The sequence below is a fragment of the Siphateles boraxobius genome, unplaced genomic scaffold, assembly GCF_051911475.1.
Source record: "Siphateles boraxobius isolate OS27281-9 unplaced genomic scaffold, OSU_SipBor_1 29, whole genome shotgun sequence".
NCBI lineage: Eukaryota > Metazoa > Chordata > Actinopteri > Cypriniformes > Leuciscidae > Siphateles > Siphateles boraxobius.
The window spans coordinates 15,881,123-15,899,039 of record NW_027508908.1 but is presented as its reverse complement, the minus strand read 5'-3'; the positions used below and the strand labels follow the sequence as shown (position 1 = coordinate 15,899,039).

General features: G+C 35.1%; 1 protein-coding gene across 2 annotated transcripts in view; it reads right to left on the bottom strand.

Annotated features, from left to right (window-relative positions):
• Positions 1 to 1,321: 1,321 nt before the first annotated feature.
• The window catches only part of pibf1 (progesterone immunomodulatory binding factor 1), a 39,160-nt gene continuing 22,564 nt past the window's right edge, over positions 1,322 to 17,917 (bottom strand). For both annotated transcript variants that reach the window (XM_077246799.1, XM_077246800.1), the window contains exons 14-17: positions 8,974 to 9,104; positions 6,734 to 6,818; positions 1,826 to 1,990; positions 1,322 to 1,547 (exon numbers count right to left, since the gene is read on the bottom strand). In XM_077246799.1, the coding sequence (XP_077102914.1) occupies positions 1,494 to 1,547; positions 1,826 to 1,990; positions 6,734 to 6,818; positions 8,974 to 9,104 (435 nt within the window). In that variant the 3' untranslated portion in view covers positions 1,322 to 1,493. The remainder of the gene's footprint in view (positions 1,548 to 1,825; positions 1,991 to 6,733; positions 6,819 to 8,973; positions 9,105 to 17,917) is intronic.

Below are 17,917 nucleotides of genomic sequence, written 5' to 3'. Positions count from 1 at the left end.
GTCAAAACAGCCGGAGTTAAATATGTCCAGCCCTACGTGTTGCCCCTTTAGCATTTCAATAATGACGTTAGTGCAGAATAAGGCTATTATAAAAAATCACTAGGCTCTGACTATCAGAGATAATGTGTTCAAATCGTCGGCTAGCCTATTTATTATTTTTACAAGTGAATTCAAACTTCATTTTGTGATGAAAATTTTTTTTCACTTAGTTCTGTTAAAATAACTATAACAGAGAAGGCAGTGAAGAGTTCAAATGAAGTAAAACGCTTCTCGATCAAACGAATGACTCGATCTTGTGAACCGGTTCCTTTAAATGACTCAACAACATACATCGTGGTCAGGGTAGTCTGATTCCCAAATCTTATGAGCCGGTTCTTTTAGTGAATCAAAACACTTCCGAATATCTTACTGGATTTGTGAATCAGTTACTCGCCTACAGAACACAAATATCCCTATGCTGTAGGCTACTTAGATGATGTGTATTTAAAGATAGGCCTTTTTTTAACATTTGCTATAATAAGAGCTATTCAACGAAAATTAATGAATTAATGTTTTCACATTTTGACTTGTTTTGTCTTTTTATGAATGCATCCAGGTCCATAGCCGACGACATTATGGCATCTCTAATAAGATTCTCTATTTTGTGGAGGAACTGTTACATTTATTTATGATTTAATAGGCCAATATCTGGTTTGTTAATCTGAAAAGATCTCATTATTTAGCAAACGACTGGTAAGGTATATGCAATAATATTTTTTTTTCTTCAAAATCTTATTTTTTGAAAGCACTAAAATAATAGTTAATGGAACTGGAATCCTGAACGAGGTACAAATGCTACCAAGATGTGTCTGCCAGCGCTTCCCGTTCATAAAGCTGGGAAACAAGGCTTATTTACAGACAGTATATGATCCCTAAGTACATAAATGTTAACCATAATTTCAAATGTAAAAGTAACACAGCATAGCAAATAAAAATATCCATCTCAAGCAGACTGAATCAATAAAAAGCATCAATAACATGCAGGTCACTGCCACTGCTGTTCTTGTTGGACATTCGAGACTGTGGTGCGTAACATTAAGATGACACAAATAAGCGCGCAATGCTACTGCGATTAAGGTATGCACGCGCTCCTCTATTTTTATCAACAGTGTTTTACGGATCAAAACAGAAGGATACAGATTTATTACCATCAAATAATACATTCAACTGAGCTATTTTACAGGGTATAGAGAATAAAAATGATTATTTTCAGATACTGTTGTTTAAACAACCTGACATACTTTTTTAAATTAAAATAAAATTCAATAAAAACATTCACACATTTATTGGACAACATAAAATTATTTATTACCATAAAAAAAAATTTCATATAGTTTTAGGTTCACAATGACTACACAACTAACCTGTGTAACTAGTTATGTAATAGGTCTTAAACTTAAACAGACTTTTACATTGCATGACATGGAGCATCCTTAAACAAGTTGAACAAGTCCCTACTTGGTTTTCCGTTTGAGTTTTCTATACCAATCTGGGACTTCTTTATTGGTCTGTTAAAAGAAAAGAAAAAAACAAACAAACACACACCAGTGTTAAATATCATTGACCATTTCTTTGGACTTTGCTTTGAGTAAAACATTTTATTCAACTTGTAAAAGTCAATGTGAAAGTAAATATCAGCCCAAATAGCAGGCTCAATAAAACAAAGTATCAGCTGTTCAAAATAACTTTCAAATGTGTTTCTTTTTGGTTCCCAAAATATAAGATACTATTTGTCCTAAAATGCTGTTTGAAAGGATATCTTCATGGCTAGACAAGTAAAACTTACAAACACTGTGGGTTTGGGCCCATAGTTGTATTGCTCCTCATCTGTGCTTTTTAAAGCTTTGGGTCTGTGAACTGCGGTCCCCGTGCCATCGGTCTCGGGAGACAGAGGGCCGCCGTGCTGCCTTGAGCGCATGCTAATAAGGACTTGCTTCATGACAGAAAGTTCCTGCAACAGGATAAGAACAAATCAGCGGAAGCCTGAAGGTTAAAGAGCTCCTTCCCAGAATACTGGTAGTTTGCTTCCAGTTCACAACAGGTAAGAAAGAACCAGCAGTTTTTGACATGAGTCGCGTTGTGCCAGCAGTGCAATTAAAACTAAAACCGCTAACACAAACATCCAACGTGTCCTGATGCTGGATGTCAACATTCCATAACATACACATCCTCATGCAATTCAAAACACTGTTTTTCACTCATATGTTTTCACAAAAGGACAAATTTGAATCTCTGCTTTCCCCCCATACAACAGTTTATGGTAATAATAATATCTGTAAAACTCCAAAAAAGGACAAACAAAATAAAACACCATAAAAGTAGCCCAAGCAACCTGTGCACAATTAAAAATGTATCATAAATACAAATTTGAGTCACCATTGACTGAAAATCTTCCCCTCTGCCGAAGTTCTGAAATTTTACTACCCCTTACAAGTGTTGTTATTTTATTTGTCATTTTTTGGAGATTGACAGATATTAAGAGTAAAGGCCCATTCACTATAAATAACTATAAAGATAACAATAACGATAACTATATTAGCGAACACACCAGCGGGCGATATTTTTCCGTACTATAAGCTTGCGCTGCAGTTTCATCGTATGCCACTTTAAATGCATGAGCTCTTTAAAGCAGGATGCATTCAGTGTTAATGTTTTTGTTATTCATCTGGTGGAAAAATGGTTGTGAAAGTGACTCCGACATATTGTTTCACTGTGCCGTAATCGTTATAGTTGCAGTCGTTATAGACTGCTATTCTTTTATATTTAGAACGATTTTTAGATATCTTTATAATTATCGTTCTTAGTGTGAACGGGCATCAATACAGACTACTAACAGTATATAGTACTTTTACGGCACAGTTTTTCCTTCCTGGAGCATGACAGACATTGTCAGTGTCATTGTATGGAAAGGAGCTCCTTCAAAAACTCTCTGTTTGGAATGACATGAGCAAGAATAATAAATATCTTGATTTTGGGGTTAATCATCCACCTTATTTTTCAACGCGGAAGTAGGCTATTTTGTGCAAATCTGGGGAGATTAATTTTCTGCTATAGGGTAAATAACCTGAGGAATAACAAAAATAACAGTTTTTGTATAGCTAAAAATAACTGGAAGCCTCAACACATTCAAGTTACAATAGCCGCACCCGCTCTTATGTTTTAGAATAAGGTGGATCGCATTATGCATAATTAGTTATTTGCAGACACTTTTTTTCTTTCTCCTCTTTTAATCAAAAGTGGCTCACGATACACCACATAAACATGGCTGGAGCAGCCCGGGGGTTCATGTTAATATTCAAAGTTGCAATGGTAATTGGAGGCATATCTTCATCAAGGGTTGCCCTGAGAGCACCTCTACAAACCACAGGAGAAGTCCTGCTTTAGTGCAAATAGTTCTGAATCAATTGAAGGAAACGCCCTCAAACAACACAGCACTCTTCCATTACACAGAAGTCATCAGCGTAATACAGTTCTGAGAATGGACACAGGTCTGCTGAAAAACGTTTCCGCATAAATGTCTTTAAAAGAGAGAGTAAAGAAAATAATTACCCAATATCTCATATTTTGAAAGTGATACAGATGATTAAGTGTTGCTTAAAAACAGCGAAGGTGCAATACCACTTATATTTTTCAATATTTTTCTTACATAAAATCATATAAAACGTAAAACAACAGGAGCAAGAACAAAAATACGCTGACACTTTACAATAAGGTTCCATTTGTAAGTTAACACGAATTAACAATGAAAAATACTTCTAAAGCATTTATTAACCTTAGCTGATATTAATTTCAACATTTACTAACACGTTATAAAAATCAAAAGTTGTATTAGATAATATTATTTAATGGACTTGAGCTGACACGAACTACCAATGAACAGTTGCACTTTTATTAACAAACGTAAATAAAGAATAATGAATATTTCAACAAAAGTATTGCTTATTGTTAGTTAAATGTTAGTTAATGCATTAACTAATGGGGCCTTATTGTAAAAGGTTATGAACAAAACAAACATAAGAATAAAACAAAACAAACAACAATTTTCTTAATATGTATTAAAAGATAAAAAAAATAAAACAAGGGAGGAAAAAACCCACAACAAAATAAATATTATGAAGATCTGACTATTTGGTTTTGTACTATAGGGTTATAACGAAAACAAATACTCACTGACAACTGTGTATTAATGAGTGAGTTAATATATGTTTATGATTCTTGTGTTCAACCACAGTCTTGTCTCAGCTACAACTTATCAGCAATTTGTGGCAGCATTGACATAAAAAACCCTCATGTTTTTACTTGACTCGTGTGAATAAATTAAAATGTTTAAAGAAAACAACTCTCAGATGTTAGATCACGTTGTGAGCTGCTGTGCACGCTCGTGTTCCAACACGCCGATAACAATCACAGACACCAAAAAGCTTTTCATACAGAAAAGCACTGGTGACAGATATAGAATAGTCTGTTAAAGATACAGTATACTGCAAAAAATGCTTTCGGTCTTAAAATAAAACGGAGGAAAAGGAGACAGACATTCCATATTACGCAGCAGGAATGTTTAACAAAAATGTACAGACAAGACTGCTGAAAGAAAAGTGATAAATGTAAAAAAAAATCAACTGGTATTATTCGCGAACGGTTACTATTCTAGCGTACGACGGCAATGTAAAACATCCCCTGCTGGCACATGAGCACCCGAATGGAGATCAGCCCGATGCGCAAGAGTCATTCAATATTTCTATTTATCACTGCACGACCATATGCGCTGGCATGCCAAAAAGCACCAGTGAGGAGCAGCTGTCTGTGAGGATTGCATGCTTTCTGCCAACATGCCACTGGAAGTTGTGAAGTCGGCACAGTGTGTGCCAGCAGTATTTGGTTGAAAATAGCTCCATATTGCACTGGTGCTTAATCAGTTACACCCTGCCCTTAATATTCAGAGAGTTCAGAATGTCAGGAGAGGTGTAGTGTACCTTCATGTGCCTTTCAACAGAGCAGATTCAAGATCACTCCATTCATTTAATAGCAATGCTATTGGAAATGAGTAAATTAGTAAGCCAAACCAAAGGACATTTTTCACAAAAATTCATACCGTGCACTGACTTCTGGTTCTTCGTTTCCTACCGCGTCTTTCAAAAAACTAAATTCAGAACCCACCGGTCAAGTAGATTAGGGCGTTACACATCGGTTTCCCTCAATGAGGCAATATATTAGCTGTCAGTCATCAAAAACAACCACAAATTGCATGGTTATTACTAATCTGATGACTTGAGCATGGGAAACAGTTGACCTGAGAGACTGGATTTTTTAGTTACTGAGTACATCTCAGATACTTCTTGGAAAGTTGTTGTCACAACTGAACTGAGCTATAGTGAAGGCATCCCACACATACAAAACCGAGGCATTCATCGATTAATTACTAGACCTGAAGCTCCCTAATTTGCATAAGAGGCTTTCTGATGAAAGACTTCTGAAGAGAGCAAATGTTAGGTACGCAGTGTAACCACTATTTGGAATGGCAGGCTGGATGACAATAGAAGAGGACACACCTAGACTAGACTGTGTGCTAGTGTATGTGGGAACTACTCTCTTACATTGTCATGTGTGGACACCTTTAATGGATAATGTATGATAATGTTGCACACAAAAGCAGTTTTTAACTAAGTACCTAGGAGTAGTATTATTTGATTAATACTTATTGACTACTTCTCTACTGAACTCTCTAAAATCATCCAAATATGCATGAAACTGCTTTAAAAAGGAACAAAGTGGACCACTTTCCACTTTAAAAGGATATAAGGCAAGCAAAAAAAGATTTCTGTAAAATACAGTATTTGACAGACTAAAACTGTTCAAATGTTTTTCAATATCAGTCACACTACCACATTAAAAATACCTGCAATTACTCAAGGAAAACAGAACAAAAAACAAAAAGGTCATGTGGGAGATTCTGACTGAACAATCAGTAATGTTATTCTGTATTTACAATATGTTACAGTATCAGGGTTTTTAAATGGTCATTTTCAACTGTCAGTAGTGTCACCCCATGATGCCAGTTATAATAGGTTCTTCATCAAACCACTTCTGTATTTTGTATATAATACTTGCCTTCATCATGAAATTGAACTTTCTCATGAGGTTAGTCAGTGGTTAGTGGCTACTACGATCTGTTTACTGTAATAAAATGTAACACCACGGACACAAAAGCCAGCCAGTCAAATAAATGTATTTTTTAAGGTCCTCCTTTGATTTAGACCTTGTGTGAAATGATAAACTAAATAAATCAATAAAGCAAGATATGACTTAACATTGATGAATTTTATTTTGGATTTTTTTTTTTTTGGGATGGAAATGCCACTGCAATTGTAAAATTATAGATTAATATACTGTCATTAAAGTAAACAAAAAACATAATTAAATACAGCAGACATCACAGTACCTTATGTATGACTCACAATGTTGCAACTTAATAGTGTAAAGCTCGGTCCACCCAAGACAAAATGTCAATTATTTATTTATTTGTATTGTGGCACACTGATCTGGCCAAACTAACACACCCACATCTAAATGTTGTGTTTGGTATAAGTCACAACAATAAGCAAGCAAATAGTCAAATAAAAAAAGAAAGGAATAATAATAATAAAAAAATTCTCGATTTAAATTCTGTTCTTTCTAATTGAAAGACAGAAATTACCTCTCTGTGGTTCAGGAGTCTCTCCAAATCAGCAGCCATGTTGTTTTTCACCTGCAGTAGTGCATTCTTCTCTTTCCGCAGTGCACTGTGAAAATTCAAAAAGACTGTAAGAGAAATGGTCTTGAACGCTGACAAGTCTGATTAGTAATTCGTAAAATATTTCATTTAATTTTCTTACTTAAAAAGACTTACTTAACCCATTGAAGTCTCTACCAATCAATTATTTGTAACTATATATATATATATATATATATATATATATATATATATATATATATATATATATATATATATATATATATATATGTGTGTGTGTGTTAAAAACAATGTCATACATGTAGACAACTTCGGGATAATGTGAGCCCATATACAGAAACATGAGCAGTAACAAATATTAAATCATATTTATGTGTAAAAATGGCAAAAGAATGGAACAATACGAAATATAGAAGTTACAGCAGATAAGTGAGATGTAAATAACTGCAAACAATTCAATACAAACACATGACACGTATGTTTCCAACTAATCTTTTCCTATGCAGATTTTGGGATATCGCATAAAAAAATGACGAATTGGAACGGCAAGCATACATTCTAAAAATGTGTATAAAACACATCTCTGCTCAATTGAGGAGGATACCTTTTTTTATTTGATAAGAAATCATGCACATAAACTACTATGGAAACAGATTTACTTAATAAATTCCTTGATGTGCATTAAAAAAAAAGAGTCTTTTTTGTGACTTTCATCAAAATGGTTCGGTATAATTACCTCACAAAACTGTCTTACATGACTGTGTTCCCAAACAGCAGGTATCCGACTCCGAAAGCAAGATAACATTACCGCGATTATTGTGTTTTGTCTGAGCGCTTTGAGCCGCAAGTCATTTATTATTATATACGAAAAAAGACCCACAGTAGCTTCTCCTACTGCAGCAACTTACATTTTTCGTGTTGATATTTGGCACCAGTTTATCAGAAAGTGACAATTTTGTTCTCTTTGACTCGCTGGATTGAAACAGTGCTTTATTCCATTTATTTATGCGATATTTCAATTTTGCACAAGTCAAATTCACAACTTTGGATGGAAACATAACTAGTGTCTTTTAATCAAACGTTTAAAAGTCACATTTGAAATGCGGCACTAAAGGTCATACATGACCAAAACTATTTCAACAGAAATACCTTTGTCATACATATCACAAGATTAATGTGTGGTGACAAACACAGTGAGTTGAAGTGAGTATGAGAGTCCATTTGTACAGAATTAACTACTGAGCTGTAAACAAACACAACTTGTAGGGATTGACAGAAGCAGTTAAGAAAAAAAACTCTTCAGATAAAAGTAATGTGAAATCAAACCGGCAATAAATGAATTTCATACACCTCACTGACTGCACAGCACCTGTTTCCACAGGACAGGCAACATTCACCAAAGACTAACCTAACTTCAATAGAAAGGTAAAGTTCGAAAAGTCTCCTTAGCAAGAATAGACATCTGCCAATGTACAGTAACACGACATATTGTGATAATGAACATGCACAGTATTGTCATTGTACGGACTTCGTACCATTAATATATTCATATATTAATTACCATTATTAATTACTTAATATGAATTATATAGATTTTTAGAATGTCTTTTAAAAATACTGTGAGAAAAGCTTCAGCAATTATCGTTTTATGAAAGTTTGATGCCGTCATGTGCCTATGAACGAACAGTCCCCCTGGCCACAAGTAGCCTTCTAATAAAAGCTGATAGATGCTGAAATTTTGGTGAGCAATTTACATATTTTTCACATTAACCCCACACTTATACAGGAGAAACCCTGCTTTGCATATGGAGGCAGGGAATTATATCTGTCATTGATATGTGACACAACCAAGAAAAAAGGTTGTTTTTTTTAAAAACGCACGCATACTCCTAAGAAGCTGTCAGGTGTGCATGGCTTCTGACCTTTATTGGCAGGTGCATTACCTTTGCTCCTCAATGAAGTGGAATGTATTAAGATATAATTGCCTACTATCTTTAATCAGTCGATACAACTGCATACTTTGGAACATATTAGCAGTCAAAAACCGTTGTGACCATTGTTACAAAACAAAGGCAATGGTTCTATAAAGACTCCACCTATATCCTTTCAAAATAAAAGCTTTGTAAAGATTTCAAATGGTGCTGTTATATATTAAAAAAAGGATGTATTCGTAAATCTGTGGTGCTTATTTACTTCCCCTTTACCTCACTTCCTCTTCTAATCGCGTGAGACGGTCTTTCAGTGTGTGGATCTGGATGTCTCTCTGCCGTACGGTCTCAATCAGGTAGCTGTGTGGCTGCTGAGCCTGCTGAAGAAGCTGGTTGGCTGCCTCCAACTGAAATAAATAAAGAAATATATATATATATATATATATATATATATATATATATATATATATATAAACATACATACATACATTTATATATATAAACATACATGCATACATTTATATATATATATATATATATATATATATATATATATATATATATATATATATATATATATATAAACATACATACATACATTTATATATATAAACATACATGCATACATTTATATATATAAACATACATGCATACATTTATATATATATATATATATATATAATATTTCACATAATTTCTTATAGGGATGTATGAGAGTAAGCTTACTGGTTATCGGCTGATATTGCTGATATGCTGTTCTTTTAAACTTTCTATTAATCAAGGAATCCTGAAAAAATGTATCACGATTTTCCACGAAAATTATTAAGTGTCACAACCCTTTTTAAAAGGTGATAATGATAATAAATCTTTCTGGGGCACCAAATCAGCATATAGAATGATTTCTGAAGTTTCATGTGACACTGAAGACTATGGCTACTGAAAAGTCAGCTTTTCCATCAGAGAAATAATACAAAAAATTAAATGTATTAATGTAGAAAACAGTTATTTTAAATTGAAATAACATTTCACAATGATACTGGTTATATTATATCATTTGATGTTTGATCAAAATAAATGTGTCATTGGTGAGCATAAGAGACTTCTTCCAAAACATTGAAAAATACTACCAACCCCAAACTTTTGAATGGAAGTGTATTATACAGACTGCCTAGGGGATTTATTACTTTGTAGTAAATACTTTAATAGGATAATAAACTACTGCTAATAGGATATAGCAAACCACCTTTTTTAGTAATACATGTGCTGGTTATACTCATCAAAAAGACATACAGTATCTAAAGTGCAGTCCTTTAACCGATCAGTTATATAATCCTGTCTGCCATTACATTATGTCAAGCCAGCAGTCTGTGACTGTGATGAATGATAAGAGATAGAGCGTGAAACAGAAGATGGCTTATGGATCAGTTCACAGGTAAGAACTTTGCTATCTCTGGGCTTTTGTGGCAGGGAGGGGTTCGTAAAAGTCTGCATGCAATGTGAGGCCGCTGCTGTGTGGGTGGCAAAGTGAGCAATCTAAAGGAATTTTGTAAAGATAACTTGTATGTCTTTGTAATTCACTGAGGAAGAAAACCAAGTGCCAATCAGTCATGTCTGCAATAGTAAAGGTCTGTTTGCTAAAAGCGGAGGCTAGGTTCACGGTAAACTCATTAACAATGCTCAACGGCTCTTCCAATTGGCTGAGGATATGCCGGAGTGTGTGTCTCATAGGGCTTTATTCCTGCAAGGGATGAAACACGTGATTAAGAAACGTGATGAATGTAAACACGGCATACGCGCATGGGCCAAATACAGTACATCAACACATTGATGTTACAGGTGCTTTTGTGAGAACACCAAGCATGACAGTTACGGTCTGCTATGATCTTGTTTTGACAGCTTTAAACGTCAATGAAAGGAAAAGCTCAGATGTTATGTCTGAGGAACAACTCGTATATATAAAGTTATTTTTTTTCTTGGGTAGTTTTGAAAGATGCAATTAAGCTTTCTTCCCGTGGCCATTCCTTATTAGCCTTGGTGTGCAAGACCAACTGATCACGCAACAACACTGTTCCATACTTTTCATCTCAGCACCATCCTAATAAGACAATGATAATTACTTTGGTGACAATGCATTATTACCCCTTTTTAAAAGAATAGATCTATTAATTGATTCATGAATCATTTTATTTTGGGCTAAGAACAGTGTGTACTAGGGTTAAAATCTGGTGTAAAAGGGCAGAAAGGAAGTGTAGACTTGTGATGAAAATCTGATCCAAACTAATCCGGACGACTGTGTCTCTCATTTACAGGATTTACTGCATATATATAATATTTTTTATGTATTGATATATCTCTGGATACAGTACAATTTAATGTAATCAAAATAAATATCCTATATGTGTTCAGTTTCTACCAAAAGTACTAGTAGCTATGTTTCCATCACCCTATCTTTAAGCACATTTTGAAGTATCGCATCAATAACGTCAAAAAAAGAAGAAGAAAAAAAAAGAAAAATCACAAAAAGTTTTTATGCTCGCTTGATGTGGTTTTTGACTTGTGCAAAAAAGAGTTAATGCGAATAGTGGGAGATGCAAACGCATTTGCCGAATAAATTCTGACGTAGCGAACATTAAACCCATGTGACTAATCGGCTGTTTCCACTGATAGTGTTTTATTTACTGTTGGTTACTAGGTTAACAATAACCACAGTCATCCGCTCTAACAACTTGATGGAAACACCTAATTACATTTTCTTTTCTTTTTTGTGAACTTTGAAAAGATTTGCTTCACGTTTGGATGGAAACCCAGTTTATAATTCTTTGTCTTTCGGGGCACCGATGTGCCGATTTATATGACATTAGCCCCTTTCACACATACAGTCTTTACTGGTAATTTTCCGATAAGAGATCATGTGTGAACAGGCCCTTGTCAAAATCACTGGTAAATTGGTTCCGGCGATTTACCAGTTAGGTAAATTACCGGTAATGTGCTCTGTGTGAACCCTGAATGCGGCTCTGCAGTTGGATACTTTTATGCACGTCTCGTGTTTTTAAGAGCAAAAACGCATTCTGTTTGATCATCCCCTTATGCCTTTCACTCAGACGTCAAATGATTTGGTTAAATTAAACAGATAGTGAAACTAAAGCGCTTCTTCTCATGCAGGCAGATGAAGACAACGGCGCGGCGTTTAAAGATCACTTCCAATGCCTGACATCACAGAATTTACCAGTACTTTGGAGCTGATGTGAGAATGGTCTCTTACAGGTAAAAAGCAAGAATGCCATTGCTTGTGTGAACAGCATATTTGTTTATTTACCAGTAAAGTAATTATTGCCATTTTACAGTAATTTGCCGGACATGGTGTGTGAAAGGGGCTATTGTAATCTATTCCCTAGGAAATGAAGAAACATTTCTTACCATTATCAGTGTAAAGAACAGTTGTAATGCTTTTTATGGAAATATATAATAATAATAATATATGTGGAAACCGTGATGCATGTTTTCAGAATTTTTTTGGATGAATAGAAAGTTCAAAAGAAATCTTTAGTAAAATTATCTTTTGTAAAATACTCAATATTATGATTAAAATATAATCAATATTATGTATCCTTGCTGAATAAAACTAAAACAACAACAACAACAAAAAGACACAAACCTTTGAATCATGGTATATAAAAGTGACACTATTATCATGGCAAAATATTGAAAGAGAAACTGATTTTTGGATTTTCTTGATTATTAATATGTGGAGCAGACTTCAGCTGATGTACATAACACTGTTATGGGAAAAACAGATTGGCCATGCTTTTTTTTAATAATAGAAATGTAAAAATATGGGCAGATCAAAAAATTGTTTTGTAAACTGCAATAAGGATGGGGGTTCACTTTAAGCAGCATAAACACAATTATAATCAATGTAATGAGGTTATTTAATGCCATTGTACAACTAACAAGACCTTCTTGAGGTTAACCCAAAACCCATTGGAGATGAAATGCCGGTAGTTATGAAGTAATGATACTGATTTAATTTTCACAAACATGAAGTGCATTCATTTTGAGACATTTACACCAAAGTAATTAGTCACAGTTCAGTAAGAAAGTCAGATATGGATTTAGTAGCTGATTCAAGTTTTTTTTAATGATTCACTGAAAGAGTCATTTGCTCAGGTATAAGACTACTCCGTCATTTCTGTATGCTTTTTCGCAACTCAATGTTGGTTTATTGCATTTTATTGAGGAAACATTCACATTCTACTTAGTTCTGCCTTCAAGTAGCTTAATAGCTACTTGGGCTATTTTAACCTTAATAGCTACGCAACCCTGTCAGTGTTTCCCATTCATCAACTAGACTGTGGTGGCTGGAAAACATATTCAAACTTCCCATAATAACATAAAAGGTCTGTAAAAGGTAAAAGGTCGAAAACACGACATTGCTGTCAAACAAACAAAAATGGTTTTCATAATCAAAAAAGACTTGCACTGCGCAAAGAGAGAAGTGCAGACTTAGTTACGCATTATTTCCACATTTGCATAGTTGACGATTACAGCATTTCACTAGATTTGTAATCAGACACGTTTGTAAACTTATTTTCCACCAAAATAAAAGTTTGACTGTTTCCGTCAAAATAAAAGCTCACAGGTTTATCTCTTTCATGTATAGAAATTAGGACAAAGCTAATTATGAAAGTTTTATTTATGTTTCAGTGCATTTGTTTTACAAATTATGGCTATTACTGTCATAGTAATAATATTATAACATTATTATTGCTTTTATTATTAGTAGTAGTATTATTATGCAGTGTAATGAAGACTGAGACACTATATTACAACTAAAAGCTGTTTGAGTCTCCTTCAAGGTTCAGGCAGAAGTCAACGCACTGACTATTTCTTTGTTCAATTTGCACAATTTTGCGGCTCTTAATTTTGAACTCTTAAAGTGCACCAGAGAACATCAAGAACATAATTTCCCACCAAATACCATATTTACTTTACAGTATATTACAATACACAGTAGCTGTTCTAAACTACATCATTCTGTATGCCCCCTTTTTGGTGTATATTTGTCAGTTCTTGTGATTTGATTTATTTTTATGCTGTAGTTGTATATAAACGTAAACAGGCTAAAGTGTTAAATGTTTTAATGTGTAACCAATAAGAAAAATTTCCATTGTAAACAGTGTAATTCAGTGCAAGTACATAGGGTCATCTCGATTGCATGTTTTTTTATTGCAACCTAGGACTGAACAACAGTTAGGAAAGAGATTCCTTGTTGACAATACAATCTAATATGTGGGTTTGGATTAGCCTAAAAAAAAAAAGAAAAAGATTCTGCTATCGCAGTAAGTCTGTTGTTAACTTATGTTCCAGTGAATACTGTGCGTATTATCACATGTAATATACATTGATAACGGTTCACGAAGCACTATCATATGCCATGCATTCTATCTAAGTTATTAGCAGCTAATATGCTATAAATCACCTAGTAAAACCAATTACGTGCTGATTAATGGATGACTAACAGCTCAAAAGTGCAAGGGTTGGACTTTTTAGCAGCTTCTGTTCATTTTTAAAGAGACATTCACAGAGTTTTATTTAACTAACAGTAGCTACTAAAAAAATATACGTTCTCCCCTTTGTTTATTGTTTTACAACACTGTAAACCCCTGAGGATTTAGTTTGGCAATTTTGATCAGAAAAATATTCTGTGTGTTTTCTATTCTAAAGTGAAAATACATACCTACAAATCTGTCAGTTTCATTGTTGTACAGTTATTGAAGACAAAGTAATAGTTTGCATAATCATACAAAAGGGGGTATTTAGCAGATGCAACTGCTTCTGATGTAATTGTGCGCATGAATTCGGTCTCTATAATGGACCTGATTATTCTGTATCTTCAAACTCAGGCCAGTTGCAAGGAAATACGCAGCTAGAGGACAGTCCATTTAAAGTCCACCCATTGATTGAGATCTGCTTTAGACATCCCAGGACTTTAAGATGTTGTTTATAAGCCCTTCCAGTTCAATAATGGCCAAAAAGCTCACTTATGGTCTCATCAGGCTACAGAATCTGCAACATGCCAACTGAAGCAGGGATGTCAAATGACAATGTTTTTCAATGTGCAAGTTAACACAATACTGTTTTACCAATTGGGCCTTCCAAATCATTTTAAGGGTGATGAATCTTTTTATATTATACATCATATTCATAATAAATTTATATCATTTTATAGAGATCTTATTGCACTTTGATTTTAAGGCATAATCAGGAGGCCAAAAATATGTGATAACATCTGCAATGTATTTTGTTTTCTTACAAACTGGCAACAACTCTAATCTTAACCGCAGCAGAGTAGCGGATCAATGCATGTAAAGAATGAAGTTGGGCTTTCCAAAGCACTATTTTAGATGAAAGATGATCCTTGAATGTTTCTTTTACAGTCTATAGTACTTTCTGCTATTTTTGAAACCACATTACTGACCTTGTGAACTTAGAAAAATGCTGCCGTTACTGAATATCTGAAAAAGCAAACATAATATAATGATGATTTAAAGAGAGAACTTACAAACAGAAAACAGACATTGAGCCAAGTTAAATGTAAATGCTGTTCTCTTTTCTATTTCTAACTGGTTCAATATTTCAAAATGCTTTGCAAACTCTAGGGAGATTTTTCTATCGCCATTTTAAGCAAAGATGGTTGATTGTGGCTCAGACCCTGAGCTTACTATAAAGAAAAATGCAAATAGAACAGATCTTAAGTGAAACAGGAATCTGAAAGGCATTTAGGACTAGAACACACTTTCTGTACCACAGTTTGGAGTTATTACTATAGATTCTGAATTTTTCATTCCTCCACTGAACACAAAAGGAAACACAAAAGAACTTTTCGAAGAATTCAACAAATATTATTTGTTTTGCAATGCAATTACAATGAATGGGGACAGAGGCTTTGAAGCTTAAGAAAATGCAAAAAGACTTATATTAAAAATATTTTACAATATTTTTCTGTGAGAAATTTGAGATCATGTCACCGATAATCTTCCCCTCCAGTGAGCGGTTAATCATTATGAATGGATCATTGAGTAAACAGATTAGTCATAATTATTCATGAACACATAATATCAATGAACAAGACATACCCATGAACTAAATGAACAATGACTGATCAGATCCACCCAAAATAAACAAGCTCTTCACAAATCAGACTTCTCTCATGAACACGTCAAAGAAAACTAGGTGAATGTACCACATTTCCTGATACTTTTATGGTGCTTTTGCATCCTTTTTCAAGCTTGACAGCATCAGTGTCCATTCATTCAAGCATTCCTGTACTGATGCACATTTTTTAAGATTTCGCTTTTTGTGTTATATGGGTTTTGAACAACATGAGCTAGGTGTATGCACATATGGATGGATGAAATCCAAAGCCATGGTTATTTGTGCACATTCTCCTTTATGTGGTATTTCATTGGGGTGGACTGGCAGACTGACTTTAGAAAATGCACATGAGTGACTCCTGCTGCTGGATCAGGTTTGCCCATGCTTTTGTAGCATTACTGAACACATTATTGAAACACACTTAGTGACCTCTCAGACAAGAGCAAACAATTATTTATACCAACATGAACAAAAGCAAGGTTATACTGTGGTGCTACAGTTCAAGCTTTTGATTTTGCCATCTCAATATAGGATATAATGTGTTCTCAGGGTAGGTCAAACCTCAAATCACAGTCTTTGTTGTGCTACTCAGTTGATAGAAGTGTGCATGTAGTAGGGATGTGATGGTGAGGAAATTTTCCCAACGGTTAGTCGACATGTGACAACACCGGTATAATACCGGTATGACTGGGGATGGTTGGGGGGCTGGGAGACGTTGAAGTTTTTCCCTCTTTTGCACGTCACTTTTAAATCGCTAATTTGAAAGCAAAAGTAAAATGCGCACAGTGAAGCTCAACTTCCATAGAAATGAACTGAAAATGCTCGCTCTGCTTCGCGCCAGTGGACACAGACCTTTATGAATGCCCGTGCGGCCGTGTATGTTAGCGGCAATTCAGGGGTGGCAATTGCTTGAACGGTGTGTTCATTATTATTCTTAGTGAAAAACACAATAACTAGGAGGAAAATGGCGCATGCTCTGCTGCGACAACAGTTTCCGTACGCGTCTTGTCTGAGCTCCACGCGCCCACCCTCTGGAAAACAGCTACAATAATTCCAGCACTCAAAAAACCACGTCCTAAAGAACTCAATGACTTCCGGCCCATTGCCCTCACACCCATCCTGATGAAGTGTCTGGAGTATTTGTTGCTACAAACCATCCTGCCACACGTCCGTCCACATCTAGATCCCCTCAAATTTGCCTATAAGGCCAAGAGAGGCACTGAGGACGCTGTGGCTTGCCTGTTGCACCTCGTCCTATAACACCTGGATTCTCCAGGCACGAATGCCAGGATCATGTTCGCAGATTTCACCTCTGCATTTAACACTATTCAGAGACATCCACTGATCCAGAAACTGCTCCATCTCAATGTCCCTTCCCGCCTGATTAATCTTCTTCATAACTTCCTCACCAACAGACAACAGGCTGTGCGGGTAAGCTCAGCAACCACACCTATACTGACCTCCAACACAGGAGCCCCGCAGGGCTGTGTTTTAAGCCCTTTTCTTTACACCCTCTACACAAACGACAGTACCAGCCCCTCATCCAACATCATATTTCTTAAGTATGCCGATGACACTGCAATCCTTGGACTACTCACATACACTCATTCAACTCAAGAATATCTTGACACAGTTTCTCACTTTACGCAGTGGTGTGGAAATAACTATCTAAAACTCAACATCAGCAAAACAAAAGAAATGGCTTTTGGATCGGCGCAATTCCACCTCCCCATTATCATTAACAACGAAACAGTAGGGATAGTAGGCCATTTCAAATATCTTGGACTTATAATTGACAATAACCTCACCTTTGAACACCACACAATAGACATACAGAAAAAAGGGACCCAAAGATTGTCAGCGGTGCGTAAACTAAAAGGACTTCATGTTGCCCCCCACTACTGTATAGTAGCATTGTTCAACCTATCCTACTATACTGTTCCACTTGCTTTTTCAACATACTGTAAATAACCGAAACAAACTTACCCAGATAACCAATACTGCCTCCAAAATAATAGGTTTGCCCACTCCAAATCTACATGAAATAAACACTAAAGCCATCACA